This window comes from Nerophis ophidion, linkage group LG16 (genome assembly GCF_033978795.1).
Source record: "Nerophis ophidion isolate RoL-2023_Sa linkage group LG16, RoL_Noph_v1.0, whole genome shotgun sequence".
Classification (NCBI taxonomy): Eukaryota; Metazoa; Chordata; class Actinopteri; order Syngnathiformes; family Syngnathidae; genus Nerophis; species Nerophis ophidion.
In genome coordinates, this window is record NC_084626.1 from 19173838 (window position 1) to 19191103 (window position 17266).

The following is a 17266-nucleotide window of genomic DNA, read 5'->3' on the forward strand; positions in this document are numbered from 1 at the left end:
TATCCATAGCTGTTTGAATTATGTAGATAAACACAAAAACAAACCCTTGCGAAAACATAACTTATTTGGCACCGGTAAGAAAGTCTGCGTTTTGCAAAGCGCGGCACTTTCATCCCGAGCATTTCCAAGGCAACCAGCCGGTCACGTCGCAACGCACGGAGGGAAATTACCCCAAAAAACATGCACCGTGGGAAATAGGCATGAACTGAACTTTTCAGAAAAACAGCATTTTCCAAACTGATAAAACATATCCACACTGGCAGACACTACTTCTCAGAATATAAAAGTTGAAAGACACTCAAGAGAACATTATTGCTTTACACTGGATGTTTACGTTGTCACTCAGACACACAAATAAGTTGTTTTTTTATATTTGCTTGAAACAGTGGATGTTCCTGCACAATTCTTTGTACTTAAAAATACTGCACATTTGTAGTGTTATTACAAAAGTTTAGCATTATTTTTGTGTTTAATTAATCCATCCATCCATCTATCCATTTTCTACCGCTTATTCCCTTTGGGGTCGCTGGTGACTATCTCAGCTACAATCTGGCGGAAGGCGGGGTACACCCTGGACAAGTTGCCACCTCATCGCAGGGCCAACACAGATAGACAGACAACATTCACACACTAGGGCCAATTTAGTGTTGCCAATCCACCTATCCCCAGGTGCATATCTTTGGAAGTGGGATGAAGCCGGAGTACCTGGAGGGAACCCACGCATTCACGGGGAGGACATGCAAACTCCACACAGAAAAATCCCGAGCCCGGGATTGAACCCTGACTACTCAGGACCTTCGTATTGTGAGGCAGACGCACTAACCCCTCTTCCACCATGAAGCCTGTTCGGTTAATTAATCAATTTATCCTAAACATTACAGCCCTCGTTTTATACTATTAATGACCCAGAGGGAAATGATTTCCTCAATTCTTCAACAGTAGGCTATTGCAATACAATATATCCATCCATTTCCTACCGCTTATTCCCTTTGGGGTCGCGGGGGGCGCTGGTGCCTATGCAAAACAATATATCCTGACACAAAATAACTGATGTCTGCTTTTAAGTATTCTAACACAGAACAATGTCCGAATAGACATCCCCAATTTTAAAGACTTCAACACAAAACTGCTGTGCTTGAAAGCATAACTCCTGATCAGCAGTCTTAAATGAGCATTTTCCCACTTGTAGCTTAGTATTCTGGATCAGAACAAAAATATGAAAAGATTTACTGGTATATCTGTCATCTGACCAAAGACTGCACAGCAAAGACTGAATGTCAATTAAAAAGACCCTTAGGCAGCGTTCGTGATGTATTGCAAAAATTAGGGATGCAGGATTACTCCTTTTCCCCAAAGCTGATACTGATACAACTTCCTACTTCTCAAGACAGATACCAATAACCTACATGTAGCTTTAATTGTAGTTTGGGCACACCTTTCTTTGCGACTGGCTTTGAAGCAGTTTACAGGGCGTTTATAGCATGCTGAGCTGAGCTACCTGAGGGTAGGAGAAAATGAGTGCTTGATTTGCTCACCCTAACACACCTACAGTAGAGGTTTTTTTGTCTTGTTCTAACCATAGCTATTTATTAATGTTAGTGGCTTTATCGGTATGACATCATGATTCTTCACATGAGTCCAATAATACCTGTCAGTTATTTATTGTGGACCCTGAGTAAAAAACAAGTAAAGATTAAAATATTCCAAACTGTATTCTGACTATTCTTGCAAGTGGACAAACTGGCTGACATTTCAGGCAGTACAGTAAACCTTAATGACCAAATAGAAGAAGTTTGGGGTTTACGTTGCATGTTAGGAGACGAGTGCAGACTTTCTTCCTGTCAGGGTCCAGGACACCGCAGTGTTTGTCCAAGTCACACTCCCTTTCTGAGAACACACAAAGACACACTCCTGTTTAACGGCACACGGTCACAGCATCACCAGGATTCTTACTGAAACTTGACAAAAAATAATAATGGAAATATAGCCATGATTATTATTATAAGATAAATTATTAATCCTTCAAACGCCCACTTGTTTCACACTTTCCCTCTACTACTCCCCTCTACTTACTGGAGGCCATTTTGTTGTAGGGTCTGGGGATACGGTGGCTTGGTACCACAGAGGCTGGAGAAGAATCCTTTCTTTGGCTGGCCGGCCTCTCCGTGTGTGATGGTCGACCAGGTGGAGTGTCTCCGTGCGGCCAAGGAGGGTCTCTAAGGGACGGAGGAGGAGAGCTGAGAGGTGGCTCCAGAGGTGGCAGCTGCTTGAATATCGATGAATCTGTGTGGCTGCCATGGGATGATTTTTCCAGTGGGAAATGTCTAGTGACAAAAAAAGTGCATTTTAAAACATAAATATTAGTACTTTTTTTTATTTTTTAAAGCGCTTATATCAGTATTGATCCAATAAACACGCAAAAGTAACAGCAACAATAGATAAAAGCAAAAAAATATGACATCAGGAAATCAGGTCAATGCTTTATATCTGTTTACTAAAAGGGTAAATTGAACTTTATAAAATATAATAAAGGATACACACTTGTATGTTTCTTTACTTAAGCGAAATAAGCATCTGTGGACAATAAATACTCATATTTTTCTTAAAGTCGACATGTTTACAGGGGACATGAGACAGTGTTTTTATTGGCCTGCAGTTTATTCTATCAAATTCCATTTTACATGATATTAGATATTACACAAATTTGCTTTGTCACCTCCAACAAGAAAGCTAGTATTGCTTATAATACAGTATGTTGACCTACACTTGATTGCTTTTAGCATTTTCAATGCACAAACTGTATCAAAGGGGTGCCAATACTTAAATTGTTCAGGATGCTAATTTTTTAATTTGTTCTATTTATTTTTTTATGTTTTATTTGAACAATTATTCAACACAAAAGTTAAGCAGTTTTATGTTGTGCATTTTGTTCCCTTACTGTATCTAAAATTAAAAGAATTGTGGCCTTACAACCGAGGTACGTATCGTACCATGACCTTACAACTTAAGTACTTATTCAACTGTATTCAAGGTGCACTGTTACACCCCTATTATTTATGTATTTATTTGTTTTCAAACAGAGGTGGGGACCTTTGATCGTATTAACTTTATGAAGCATACAGGTATCAACACAATGATAATTTTTCTAACATTTTCGCCTTCTCTTGTTTACTCCCCCTTATTCTTACCGTGCTCCTTCCTTTGAGTTCTTGGCGGGTCTGTGCTGGGGTGGTGTGGAAGGAGCAGATGGTCGAGCTGACCCGACAGCTTGACCTCGACCATCCCACGATGAAGATGGATTGGCAATGGTACCATGAGAGGGAGAATGGCTATGAACGGGCTTCTGCTGGGGCTGGGGAGCAGGAGTAGGAGACCGAATTCGTCCGTAAAGTTTGGCCAGAGTGCCGTGTCTTCTTTCGCAGTGCTTCTCAAATGCCTGTGGTTTTACAACTTGACCACAGTGGCTACAAACCACAAGATAGAAGTCATCGTGACCTGGGTACAGGCCAAAGATTGACATGTCTGTAGAAGAACAAAGAATAGGATTGTTAGGGTGTATACTTCTGAGGGCAATACCCTCCTGATGAAGGAAAAATCAAAACAACTGACTAAGTAAATAAGCTGACATTTGCTATACGCATACATTACAACATTTGGAAATCCATCCATCCATTTTCTACCGCTTATTCCCTTTTGTGAGCGAGTAGAAACTCCATCCATCCCGCGCACAAGTGTGAGGCTACAGACCTAACGTTAATGAACAAAATTTTTAGGTGTAATAATAGATGAGAAAATAACTGGAAATCTCATGTAAAAATATACAACATAAAGTGGCAATAAATATTTCAATAATGAATAAAGCAAAATATGTACTTGACCAAGGGGGAGTTCGAATATAATTACAACACTTTATGTACATATTTATATAATATTTAAATATTTATATAATATGTAACTACAAGCTCCATTCACAGACAGAGTCCCATTGCTTTTATGAGCGGTCGAGCGAGTCAAAAGCCGGAAAAAAAAAAAAAATATATATATATATATATATTTTTTTTTTTTTTGTGGCGGCCGTAATTGTTTCGCGGCGGGCCGACACAAATAAATGAATGTGTGGGAAACCCTGCACGTACAAGACTTAAAACCTTTAGCATATCAGTATGTGGAATTAAATTATGGAATGGATTAAATAAAGAAGTTAAACCCATCCATCATCTTCCGCTTATCCGAGGTCGGGTCGCGGGGGCAGCAGCCTAAGCAGGGAAGCCCAGACTTCCCTATCTCCAGCCACTTCATCTAGCTCTTCCCGGGGGATCCCGAGGCGTTCCCAGGCCAGCCGGGAGACATAGTCTTTCCAACGTGTCCTGGGTCTTCCCCGTGGCCTCCTACCAGCTGGACGTGCCCTAAACACATCCCTAGGGAGGCGTTCGGGTGGCATCCTGACCAGATGCCCGAACCACCTCATCTGGCTCCTCTCGATGTGGAGGAGCAGCGGCTTTACGTTGAGCTCCTCCCGGATGGCAGAGCTTCTCACCCTATCTCTAAGGGAGAGCCCCGCCACCCGGCGGAGGAAACTCATTTCGGCCGCTTGTACCCGTGATCTTATCCTTTCGGTCATGACCCAAAGCTCATGACCATAGTTGAGGATGGGAACGTAGATCGACCGGTAAATTGAGAGCTTTGCCTTCCGGCTCAGCTCCTTCTTCACCACAACGGATCGATACAACGTCCGCATTACTGAAGACGCCGCACCGATCCGCCTGTCGATCTCACGATCCACTCTTCCCCCACTCGTGAACAAGACTCCTAGGTACTTGAACTCCTCCACTTGGGGCAGGGTCTCCTCCCCAACCCGGAGATGGCACTCCACCCTTTTCCGGGCGAGAACCATGGACTCGGACTTGGAGGTGCTGATTCTCATTCCGGTCGCTTCACACTCGGCTGCGAACCGATCCAGTGAGAGCTGAAGATCCCGGCCAGATGAAGCCATCAGGACTACATCATCTGCAAAAAGCAGAGACCTAATCCCGTGGCCACCAAACCGGAACCCCTCAACGCCTTGACTGCGCCTAAACAATGTATTAAAATGATCCAGTTTAAGAGGATGTTTAACCTAAAAATGTTTACAAAGTACAAAGAAGAAGAATTTTTATGAACATTTTGAACCTTATTAAAAATTATAAATTAATCTAATGTGTGAACCATAACTGATTTAACTATTATTAAAGAGATCTGTTGTATGCATTGATATGAATTGTGTCACAAAATGAGAACAGGAAGTGACTATGTGCTAATAGTCACTTAACACAAATGAGATCACAGTTGGTACAAAATGTGGCTGCTAGACTTTTGACAAGAACAACAAAGTTTGATCATATTACACCTATAGTGGCTTCCTGTGCACTTAAGATACTAAAAGGTCGAGCTCCAGCCTACCTTGCTGATTGTATTGTAGCATATGTCCCTGCCAGAAATTTGCGTTGTAAGAACTCTGGCTTATTAGTAATTCCCAGAGCCCAAAAAAAGTCTGCGGGCTATAGAGCGTTTACTATTCAGTACTCTGGGATGCCCTCCCAGAAACAGATGCTACCTTGTAGAAGCATTCAAGTCCCATCTTGAAACACATTTATACATTTTAATCTCTAAATACACCCCTTTTAGACCAGTTGATCTGTCATCTCTCTTTTCTGCTCTGCTCCCCTCTGCTGCGCAGAGAAGTTATCAGGTGGCCACGGATCATTTTCCACAGAAGACCCGCTAGCTGTTTCATGTACGGAACCGGGGGGGACCGCTCCTCTATGCACCTGTCTACATGCAAGAGGGTCCCCTACTGACCTTCTTATGGACTGGAATCAAATTATTAACTGCATCCACTCGGCATCCATTGCACCAGTCATCCCGCAGGGCGGGGGGACGCGGTCCCGTCCAAGGTTTCTCATTGTTCCCATTGGGTAGTTTTTTCTTGCCCGGATGTGGGATCAGAGCCATGTATGTCATTGTGGTTTTTGCAGCCCTTTGAGGCATTTATGATTAAGGGCTATGTAAATAAACTTTGATTGATTGAAAGATACATGTGCTGATAGGGGCAAAATTATGAGGCGTGGTCTTTTACGGGGCGCCTCGAGGCAACCCATCACCGTTCCTGTTCCGTAACCCTGTGAAATGATACTTGAACGGGTTTCTGCTGGAAAATAAATTCCATTGTACTTGTGCAATGACAACAAAGATCCATCCATCCATCCATCCATGGTTACCATGACATCATCACATCTTTTACATAACATCTAATGATATGATTTTCTTTAAAAAGGCTCAAAAATGTATTTATTCATTTAAAAACAAATCTGTTATTAGTACCAACATATTTGTACATCATTTTGACATACTTTCAAGTGTTGTTGGTTATTGTACAATGTTTTAATCTTTGTTGGGAATGTTGGGAATTTGTCAAGTGTCTAGAGACTTAATGACTATTAAAAACGACAAATAGAGCAATTTTTTCTTGTGTCATCATAGAATTAACTCGTGTTTAAAGACTCTATTCCTCAGATGTCCGCGTTGCTGCTCCAGTTAAACGTTCGCTTCTTTAAGAGTCGTCACTGTCTTCTTAATATTTGTAAATTTTGTAGATCGCTGTCCGCAAACATGCGGACTACGCTTCAGAAAATTACGTACATCTTGTTTACATCTGGGTTCGGCAGCGCTGTTTTCGGTGATCTAAGTCTTTTTTGATGGCTGAAAAAAGACTTTTGGGTAAATCATAAGAAAAGTGTGCAAATAATACGCTGTATACACCTTTATACGTAACGTAACAATCTGCTGGGGGTAATGTTTTATGTTCACGTTGTTTTGATTTGTTGTTAATTTTTCCCATGATCCCAAACACACCCTTCGTGCCTGAAAGTCAATTGGCGGAGAATGAAGTGTTGCTTAGTGTCCCTGGAAGCACGGGGACTAAAGTGCTTGCACAAGAGGTAAAACTTTTTGGAATTGTGTTGGTTGTTAGCATAAGATTTGCAATAAAACTTAAAAATAGCATCAAACTTTGTCTGACTATTTCTGGAGACCAAAATACATCGTATACAGAAATGTATTTTTAAGGTGTGGCGGGTATGAATTTGAAGTGGCGGTGCGCCACAATCAGTTACATTAAGGAGAAACCCTGCATTGTATGCCTAGTATATCAATATAAACATTATAATAACAGAGGTGAACGTGTAGTTCTACCAAGTCAACTTTTTTTGCTTTTCCAGGCTTTTGATGAAAAAAAAGGGCATGAAAGCATGTGTATGCGTTTGTGCGTAGACAGACACAGTTTTGAAACTACCCCCGTGCTGGTGGAGATCGTTTTAACCCCGGATATGCGTTTCTGAACCTATTTGTGCTCCTGTGGACACGGCCTAAGTGCATTAGGGCCATACTATTGGTAATGAAATTTAGAAACTGCAGGTCTGGACTGACTAGAATGCTCTAACCTTACTCTGGCCAGATCCTTGTAGTTTGCTGAGCTCCACACAAGGGTCTGGCCTCGAGGGCAATGCAAACTCCTTCAAGAGAGCAAAAATTAATGAACCAATATGAATCGCCGTGCGGTATTTAATAGATGTGACTATTTGATTCAAACAACAATGGCGGTACGCAGCGAGGAGTAGTGTGCTGACATTAATTCTGCTATTGCAACTGTTTTGCAACATCGATCGTCTACTGAAATTGCTGCATTGTTTCAGTAAAAGTTCTGTAACTTTTGGCTCCGTTGTTATCCAATATGTCGGCTGTTCCGTTTTGGATTTTCCAGCCTCGCTCTAATCAGTGTCACGGGTTGATTTCAATGTGAGCGGTTCAAGTAGCACGTCATTCAAGATAACTGACAAGTGGTTTCTCCAATCATATACAATGATTTTTTTAAAAGGCCCCGCCTTCTGAAATACATCTCCTATTGAGAAGTCCAAGATCGCTGTGTGGAGCTCAGCGAACTACAAGGATCTGGCGAGAATCAGGTTAAGAATGCTCCTCGTAATACAACATTTCCAAATAACATCTTCAAGTGTAGAGGACAACTTGGAAAACTTACCCTCTTTACTGAGTGACATTGCTTCTGCAGCCTTTTCGCCATTTCTATTGCAATCATCCACATCAGGACCTAAAACAAACATGTTACAAATGTTTTCAGTATGAAGTGAGGCAATTTAGGAAATTGAACATGTTTAAAGTTCATGATTTGAAAGGGTGCCAACATTCCCGCACACACCAACCCCAGAATGCACTCCCAACAGGTGTAAAAGAAAGATCATCTTTACCCCTCCTTCAAAACTGCACTAAAAGAACACCTCCAGGCAACTACAACCCAAGACTAACACCCTCCCCCCACCACATCCCACATCCCCGGATTGTAATTAATGAAATGTAAACAATCTTATGCTTTCTGAGCTCACTATGTTCACTGCTCGCTGTACATATCCTACAAAGTCAGATCTATACTGTTTCAATGTCCATTTTCAGATGATATTAATGTTAATGACTGAACTGCTGATATTAACCAAACCTAACCCCCCCTCCACATCCCACCCCCCCAATTGTAAATAATGTAAACAATTCAATGTATATACTCTGATGCAGTGGTTCACAAATGGGGGTACGCATACCCTGGGGGTACTTGAAGGTATGCCATGGGGTACGTGAGATTTTTCAAAAATATTCTAAAAATAGCAACAATTAAAAAATATTTTATAAATATATTTATTTAATAATATTTCAAGAATATACGAATATACTGGGGTGGTGGTTCCTCTCTTTAAGAAGGGGGACCGGAGGGTGTGTTCCAACTATCGTGGGATCACACTCCTCAGCCTTCCCGGTAAGGTTTATTCAGGTGTACTGGAGAGGAGGCTACGTCGGATAGTCGAACCTCGGATCCAGGAGGAACAATGTGGTTTTCGTCCTGGTCGTGGAACTGTGGACCAGCTCTATACTCTCGGCAGGGTTCTTGAGGGTGCATGGGAGTTTGCCTAACCAGTCTACATGTGCTTTGTGGACTTGGAGAAGGCATTCGACCGTGTCCCTCGGGAAGTCCTGCGGGGAGTGCTCAGAGAGTATGGGGTATCGGACTGTCTTATAGTGGCGGTCCGTTCCCTGTACGATCAGTGCCAGAGCTTGGTTCGCATTGCCGGCAGTAAGTCGAACACATTTCCAGTGAGGGTTGGACTCCGCCAAGGCTGTCCTTTGTCACCGATTCTGTTCATAACTTTTATGGACAGAATTTCTAGGCGCAGTCAAGGCGTTGAGGGGTTCCGGTTTGGTAACCGCAGGATTAGGTCTCTGCTTTTTGCAGATGATGTGGTCCTGATGGCTTCATCTGACCGGGATCTTCAGCTCTCGCTGGATCGGTTCGCAGCCGAGTGTGAAGCGACCGGAATGAGAATCAGCACCTCCAAGTCCGAGTCCATGGTTCTCGCCCGGAAAAGGGTGGAGTGCCATCTCCGGGTTGGGGAGGAGACCCTGCCCCTAGTGGAGGAGTTCAAGTACCTAGGAGTCTTGTTCACGAGTGAGGGAAGAGTGGATCGTGAGATCGACAGGCGGATCGGTGCGGCGTCTTCAGTAATGCGGACGTTGTACCGATCCGTTGTGGTGAAGAAGGAGCTGAGCCGGAAGGCAAAGCTCTCAATTTACCGGTCGATCTACGTTCCCATCCTCACCTATGGTCATGAGCTTTGGGTTATGACCGAAAGGATAAGATCACGGGTACAAGCGGCCGAAATGAGTTTCCTCCGCCGTGTGGCGGGGCTCTCCCTTAGAGATAGGGTGAGAAGCTCTGCCATCCGGGAGGAACTCAAAGTAAAGCCGCTGCTCCTCCACATCGAGAGGAGCCAGATGAGGTGGTTCGGGCATCTGGTCAGGATGCCACCCGAACGCCTCCCTAGGGAGGTGTTTAGGGCACATCCAACCGGTAGGAGGCCACGGGGAAGACCCAGGACACGTTGGGAAGACTATGTCTCCCGGCTGGCCTGGGAACGCCTCGGGATCCCCCGGGAAGAGCTAGACAAAGTGGCTGGGGAGAGGGAAGTCTGGGTTTCCCTGCTTAGGCTGTTGCCCCCGCGACCTGACCTCAGATAAGCGGAAGATGATGGATGGATGATGGATGGATGGACGAATATAAGTCCATAAACTGTGAAAAACAATTCAACAATGCAATATTCAGTGTTGACAGCTAGATTTTTTTGTGGACATGTTTCATAAATATTGATGGTAAAGATTTCTTTTTTTGTGAAGAAATGTTTAGAATTAAGTTCATGAATCAAGATGGATCTCACTTGCAATCCCCAAAGAGGGCACTTTGAGTTGATGATTACTTCTACAGTCAAGAAAATAAGTATTTGAACACCCTGCTATTTTGCAAATTCTCCCACTTAGAAATCATGCAGGGGTCTGAAATGTTCATGGTAGGTGCATGTGCACTGTATGAGAGATAACCTAAAAAGAAAAATCCAGAAATCACAATCTATGATTTTTTTTTACAATACATTTGTGTGATACATCTGAAAATAAGTATTTTAACACCTGTCTATCAGCTAGAATTCTGACCCTCAAAGACCTGTTAGTCCGCCTTTAAAAGTCCTCCTCCACTCCACTGTATTATCCTGAATCAGATGCACCTGTGTGAGGTCGTTAGCTGCATAAAGACACCTGTCCACCCCATACAATCAGTAAGACCCAAACATTCAGCATGGCTAAGAGCAAAGAGTTGTCCAAAGACACCACAGACAAATTTGTACAACTCCACAAGGATACAAAGGGCTACGGAAAAATTGCCAAGCAGCTTGGTGAAAAAAGGTCTACTGTTGGAGCAATCATTAGAAAATGGAAGAAGCTAAACATGACGGTCAATCTCAATCGGAGTGGAGCCCCATGCAAGATATCACCTCGTGGGGTCTCAATGCTGCTAACAAAGGTGTGGAATCAGCCCAAGACTACACGGCAGGACTTGGTCAATGACCTGAAAAGAGCTGGAACCACTGTTTCCATGGTCACTGTTGGTAATACACTAAGACGTCATGGTTTGAAATCATGCATGGCACGGAAGGTTCCCCTGCTTAAACCAGCACATGTTAAGGCCCGTCTTAAGTTTGCCAATGACCATTTGGATGATCCAGAGGAGTCATGGGAGAAAGTTTTGTGGACAGATGAGACCAAAATTGCCCTTTTTGGTCATAATTCCACAATACGTGTTTGGAGGAAGAAGAATGATGCGTACCATCCCAAGAACACCATGCCTACTGTGAAGCATGGGGGTGGTAGCATCATGCTTGGGGGGGTTGGGTTCAACTCATGGGACAGGACGACTGTACTGTATTAAGGAGAGGATGACTGCAGCCATGTATTGTGAGATTTTGGCCAAAAACCGCCTTCCCTCAGTCAGATCATTGAAGATGAGTCGTGACTGGATCTTCCAACATGACAATGACCCAAAGTACACAGCCAGGAAAACCAAGAAGTGGCTTCGTAAGAACCATATCAAGGTTCTGGAGTGGCCTAGCTAGTCTCCAGACCTAAATCCAATTGAACATTTTTGGAGGGAGCTGAAAGTCTGGGTTACTCAGCGACAGCCCAGAAACCTGACTGATCTAGAGAAGATCTGTTTGGAAGAGTGGGAGAAAATCCCTCCTGCAGTCTGTGCAAACTTGGTGAAGAACTACAGGAAACGTTTGACCTCTGTAATTGCAAACAAAGGCTACTCTACCAAATATTAATCTTGGTGTTCAAATACCTATTTTCAGCTGTATCACACAAATAAATTGTTAAAAAAAATCATAGATTGTGATTTCTGGATTTTTCTTCTTAGGTTATCTCTCATACAGTGGATATGCACCTACCGTGAACATTTCAGACCCCTCCATGATTTCTAAGTGGGAGAACTTGCAAAATAGCAGGGTGTTCAATTACTTATTTTCTTCACTGTATGTGTAGAAATCTTTATAATTGAATCACTTTTTTATTTTTTAACAAGTTTTTAGTTATTTGTATATCTTTTTTTTCCCAAATAGTTCAAGAAAGACCACTACAAATGAGCAATACTGTTATATAATTTAATAAATCAGAAACTGATGACATTGTACTGTATTTTACTTCTTTATCTCCTTTTTTCAACCAAAAATGCTTTGCACTGATTAGGGCAGGGGTGTAGAACTCATTTTAGATCGGGGGCCACATGGAGAAAAATCTACTCCTAAGTGGGCCGGACTGGTAAAATCCCTGCACAATAACTTAAAAATAAAGACACCTTCAGATTGTTTTCTGTGTTTAAAAATAGAAAAAGCACATTCAGATAATGTACAAATCATAATGTTGTTGTTCTTTTACACTTACATGTCGCGGTTAATAGTATTTATCTTTATTTGTCATTGTTTGTATTTTCTGAATGAATGATGTGATAATGTTCACCAGTCAACTAAATGGTGTTCATTTTCAATCTACCAAGATAAAAAAAAATATCAAAATCTAATTACAGTATGCCATGTATGTAGTTTGATAATTTTCCTCGATTGATGTACTAATATCATGTGGTTTATTTTGTACATATGTACCATCATCCAGAGATACAAAGAATTGCTATTGCAACATCCAGTAGACACATGTAACATGTAGAATAGCTGTTTCTTTCATTCAAAAATTTTTGGTTAATTTGTATACTTAGCAAATTCGTCCCGTGGGCCGGTTAAAACCTGTTCGCGGAACTGATCCGGCCTGCGGGCCGTACGTTTGACACCCCTGGATTAGGGGGTACTTGAATTATAAAATATTCACAGGGGGTACATCACTGAAAAAAGGTTAAGAACCACTGCTCTGATGATTAACTTGTGAGATGGCTGTATTATGCTGATAGTATATATTTATACCATGAAGTGATTAACGTGGACCCCGACTTAAAAGCCTACTGAAATGAGATTTTCTTATTCAAACGGGGATAGCAGGTCCATTCTATGTGTCATACTTGATCATTTTGCGAAATTGCCATATTTTTGCTGAAAGGAATTAGTAAAGAACATCCACGATAAAGTTCGCAACTTCCGGTGCTAAGAGAAATGCCCTGCCTCTACCGGAAGTCGCAGACGATGACGTCACACGTGTCGGGGCTCCTCACATATTCACATTGATTTTAATGGGAGCCTCCAACAAAAAGTGCTATTCGGACCGAGAAAACGACAATTTCCCCATTAATTTGAGCGAGGATGAAAGATTCGTGTTTGAGGATATTGATAGCGACGGACTAGAAAAAAATGAAATAATTAAAAAAAAAATAAGTACAAAAATAAAAAAAGCGATTGCATTGGGACGGATTCCGATGTTTTTAGAGACATTTACTAGGATAATTCTGGGAAATCCCTTATCTTTCTATTGTGTTGCTAGTGTTTTAGTGAGTTAAATAGCACCTGATAGTCGGAGGTGTACGTCCACGGGTGTCTTGACGCCAATGTCTCAGGGGAGTCGACGGCAGCTTTATGGACGGCACAAGCTCAGCTTTTCTCCGGTAAGAAGCGACTTTTTATCACACTTTTCTCACAGAAACCTGCTGGTTGATATTCCGTCGTGATTCATATTTGCTTGACCGCGCTATGATCCATAGTAAAGTTTCACCTCCAGGAATTTTAAACAAGGAATCACCGTGTGTTTGTTTGGCTAAAGGCTAAAGCTTCCCAACTCCATCTTTCTACTGTGACTTCTCCAATATTAATTAAAAACATTGCAAAAGATTCGGCAACACAGATGTCCAAAATACTGTGTAATTATGCCGTTAAAGCAGACGACTTTTAGCTGTGGTGTGCGCAGCGCTCATACTTCCTAAAAACCTGTGACGTCTAGCATATATGTCATCATTACACGACGTTTTCAAGTTTAAACTCCCGCGAAATTCAAAATTGTAATTTAGTAAACTAAAAAGGCCGTATTGGCATGTGTTGCAATGTTAATGTTTCATAATTGATATATAAACTATCAGACTGTGTGGTGGGTAGTAGTGGGTTTCAGTAGGCCTTTAAACAAGCTGAAAAACTTATTTGGCCGTTACCATTTAGTGGTCAATTGTACGGAATAAGTACTGTACTGCGCAATCTACTAATACAAGTCTCGACCAATCAATCAAAAGCTAACCCTACGCTAAGTTACATGAACATAAACTGTCAAATTATTTAGGAGTCATTTGTATGCAGGTTAGAAGCAATAAATTGAGACGTGATCGGTTGGAGGGACTAGAAGTCACATCGCATATACAAATCCTATATACATGATTTATTTGATGTCGTGTATGGTTTCTCGGGAGCACAACATGGTGAACAAGAACACAGTAGATGTCGCAATGGAAGCTACTGTAGTAAAGCATAATGGAAAAGAAGAGTGTCGTTAATAGCAAAAGATGGGCGAGCAACATCATCAGACTCCTCCTCTGTCACCTGTGTCTCACTAGCATTAGCATCACCGTGCTAACTGCTAGCGACATAGCTTAGCTGTTCACGACAAGAAGTTGACCACTTCAGGACTGGCTTGAGTCTGACACACTACTGTGCAGCTTTCTTCCGTCAAACTGAGCACATACTGTAAACACTGAGTGGGAGTTTAGGGAACACTGTAACAATAAGAGTGGAAACTAGAATGGTGCCATTTAGTTAGCATGTCAACATAATCAGACGGCAGCCGACATGTTACCCACCCAGCGCTAGGACCCGGCAGAGTCTTTGTTTGGGTAACATGGCTAGCTCTGCCCCCGCTTTACGCGAAAATAAAGCCCGCTCTTTTTTATTAAACGCCTTCCTGGCGACCGCTCGCAGCGTAATTGTGTCGTCTTACCGTCGAGTGCTGTCACGGCAGCCCACTGGGTCCAGGCAGTCCAGCTTTGACCCACGAAATCATCGAGGCTAGGAACCCGCCGATCCACAGCAGCCATTACTTTCACTGCGCGTTCACGTGCCGCCATCATCACTGCGCGGCAAGACGCTGACGTCACAAGTCGCGCTCGCGACAGGCGAGGACAGGCGTGCGCGTTCTTACGGAAAACAAAACAATCACATCATTTTTGTTTGATAATCGCTAGAAAAGTACTGAAATAGTGTTTTTGGTCACTCCTCGTCATTTAGAAATAAATATATTCTTATTGAATAAAATGAAACACAATGGCGATTTTTGCTTCTGATCACTGCTTTTATGACCTTCAAACTTTCCTTCACTTTGATCTTCAGTGTTGGTGTTGTAAGCACAATACCAATGGCACGCAAGTTAATGTCAAATCAAATCAAATGTTTATTGGATTCATCACTATACAGTGTACATCCACGACTAAACTACTACCAAGTGTGGATTCAGGCCGTGAGGCCTATTTCAAGTTCCAGGTAACCCTACATTATTCCATCCATCTGTTTCTACCGCTTATTACCTTTTGGGGTCGCGGGGAGCGCTGGCACCTATCTCAGCTACAATTGGGCGGAAGGTGGTGTACACCCTGGACAAGTCGCCACCTCATCACAGGGCCAACACAGATAGACGGACAACATTCACACTCACATTCACACACTTATTTAGTGTTGCCAATTAACCTATCCCCAGGTGCATGTCTTTGGAAGTGGGAGTAAGCTGGAGTACCCAGAGGGAACCCACGCATTCACACAGAAAGATCCCGAGCCTGGGATTGAACCCACGACTGCAGGACCTTCATATTGTGAGGCAGACGCACTAACCCCTCTGCCACCGTGAAGCCCTAACCCTACATTATTATATTTTATAAATCGTAAATCCAATTTGGTAGTAGTATAGGCAGTAGTTCGAATGCAGCCGAGATAGGCTCCAGCACATCCCCCCGTGAACCCAAAAGGGACAAGCGGTAGAAAATGGATTGATGGATGTCCCTTGGCAAGTTTCACTGCAATAAGGCACTTTTGGTAGCCATCCACAAGCTTCTGGTTGAATTGTTGACCACTCTTCTTGACAAAATTAGTGCCGTTCTGCAAAATGTGTTGGTTTTCTGACATGGACTTGTTCCTTCAGCATTGTCCACACGTCTAAGTCAGGACTTTGGGAAGGCCATTCTAAAACAGTAATTCTAGCCTGATTTAGAAACAACAATTGAGCTTTTTGGCCATAATACCCAGCAATATGTTTGGAGGAGAAAAGTTGAGGCCTTTAATCCCAGGAGCACCAACCCTACCGTCAAGCATAGCGGTGGTGGTATTATGCTCTGGGCCGGTTTTGCTGCCAATGGAACTGGTGCTTTACAGAGAGTAAATGGGACAATGAAAAAGAAGGATTACCTCCAATTTATTCAGAACAACCTAAAATCATTAGCCTGGAGGTTGGGTCTTGGGCGCAGTTGGGCATTCCTACAGGGCAATGACCCCAAAACACGTCAAAAGTGGTCAAGGAATTGCTAAATCAGGCTAGAATTAAGGTTTTAGAATTGCCTTCCCAAAGTCCTGACTTAAATGTGTGGATAATGCTGAAGAAACAAGTCCATGTCAGAAAACTGACAAATTTAGCTGAAATACACCAATTTTGTCAAGAAGATTGGTCGAAATTTCAACCATAAGCTTGTGGATGGTTACTAAAAGCGCCGTATTGCAGTGAAACTTGCCAAGGGACATGTAAACAAATATTAACATTGCTGTGTGTATACTTTTGACCCAGCAGATTTGGTGACATTTTCAGTAGACCCATAATAAATTCATAAAAGAAACAAACTTCATGAATGTTTTTTGTGACCAACAAGTATATGCTCCAATCACTCCATCACAAAAAAAATAAGAGTTGTAGAAATTTTGGGGAAAATCAAGACAGCCATGACATTATGTTCTTTACAAGTGAATGTAAAACTTTGCCCACGACTGTAAACTATGTGTCCTCCATTGAACAATAATGCATCATAAAACAGCAGGATTGTCAATATAAACAAGTATCATATGATTATAGTTCAAGTCAGACGCGTATTAGGAAGTGAAAAAGATGCATAGGGACACACGCTTAACATATTTAGCTTGTTTTTACTTTCATATATATATATATATATATATATATATATATATATATATATATATATATATATACATATATGCATATATATACACACACATATATATATATACATATATATATATATATATATACATATATGCATATATATACACACACATATATATATATACACATATATATATATATATATACACAAACATATTCAAAGTTATCAGATTTGCACAGGACTAATTATTTTTCCTTGAAATAAACTTTC

General features: G+C 41.9%; 2 protein-coding genes across 3 annotated transcripts in view; both read right to left on the minus strand.

The window, feature by feature from the left end:
- atxn7l2a (ataxin 7-like 2a) overlaps nucleotides 1–17017 on the minus strand; it is a 28810-nt gene extending 11793 nt beyond the window's left edge. Inside the window, exons 1-6 of one of the 2 annotated variants that reach the window (XM_061874577.1) lie at nucleotides 15422–17017; nucleotides 14839–15034; nucleotides 8075–8143; nucleotides 3189–3522; nucleotides 2074–2216; nucleotides 1805–1887 (exon numbers count right to left, since the gene is read on the minus strand). In XM_061874577.1, coding sequence (XP_061730561.1) covers nucleotides 1805–1887; nucleotides 2074–2216; nucleotides 3189–3522; nucleotides 8075–8143; nucleotides 14839–14968 — 759 coding nt within the window. In that variant the 5' untranslated portion in view covers nucleotides 14969–15034; nucleotides 15422–17017. Of the gene's footprint in view, nucleotides 1–1804; nucleotides 1888–2073; nucleotides 2325–3188; nucleotides 3523–8074; nucleotides 8144–14838; nucleotides 15035–15421 lie in introns of both variants that reach the window. The other variant, XM_061874576.1, reaches the window with a different exon arrangement.
- The window catches only part of LOC133535094 (calcium/calmodulin-dependent protein kinase type 1D-like), a 510841-nt gene that overhangs the window by 98231 nt on the left and 395344 nt on the right, over nucleotides 1–17266 (minus strand). The window lies entirely within an intron of this gene.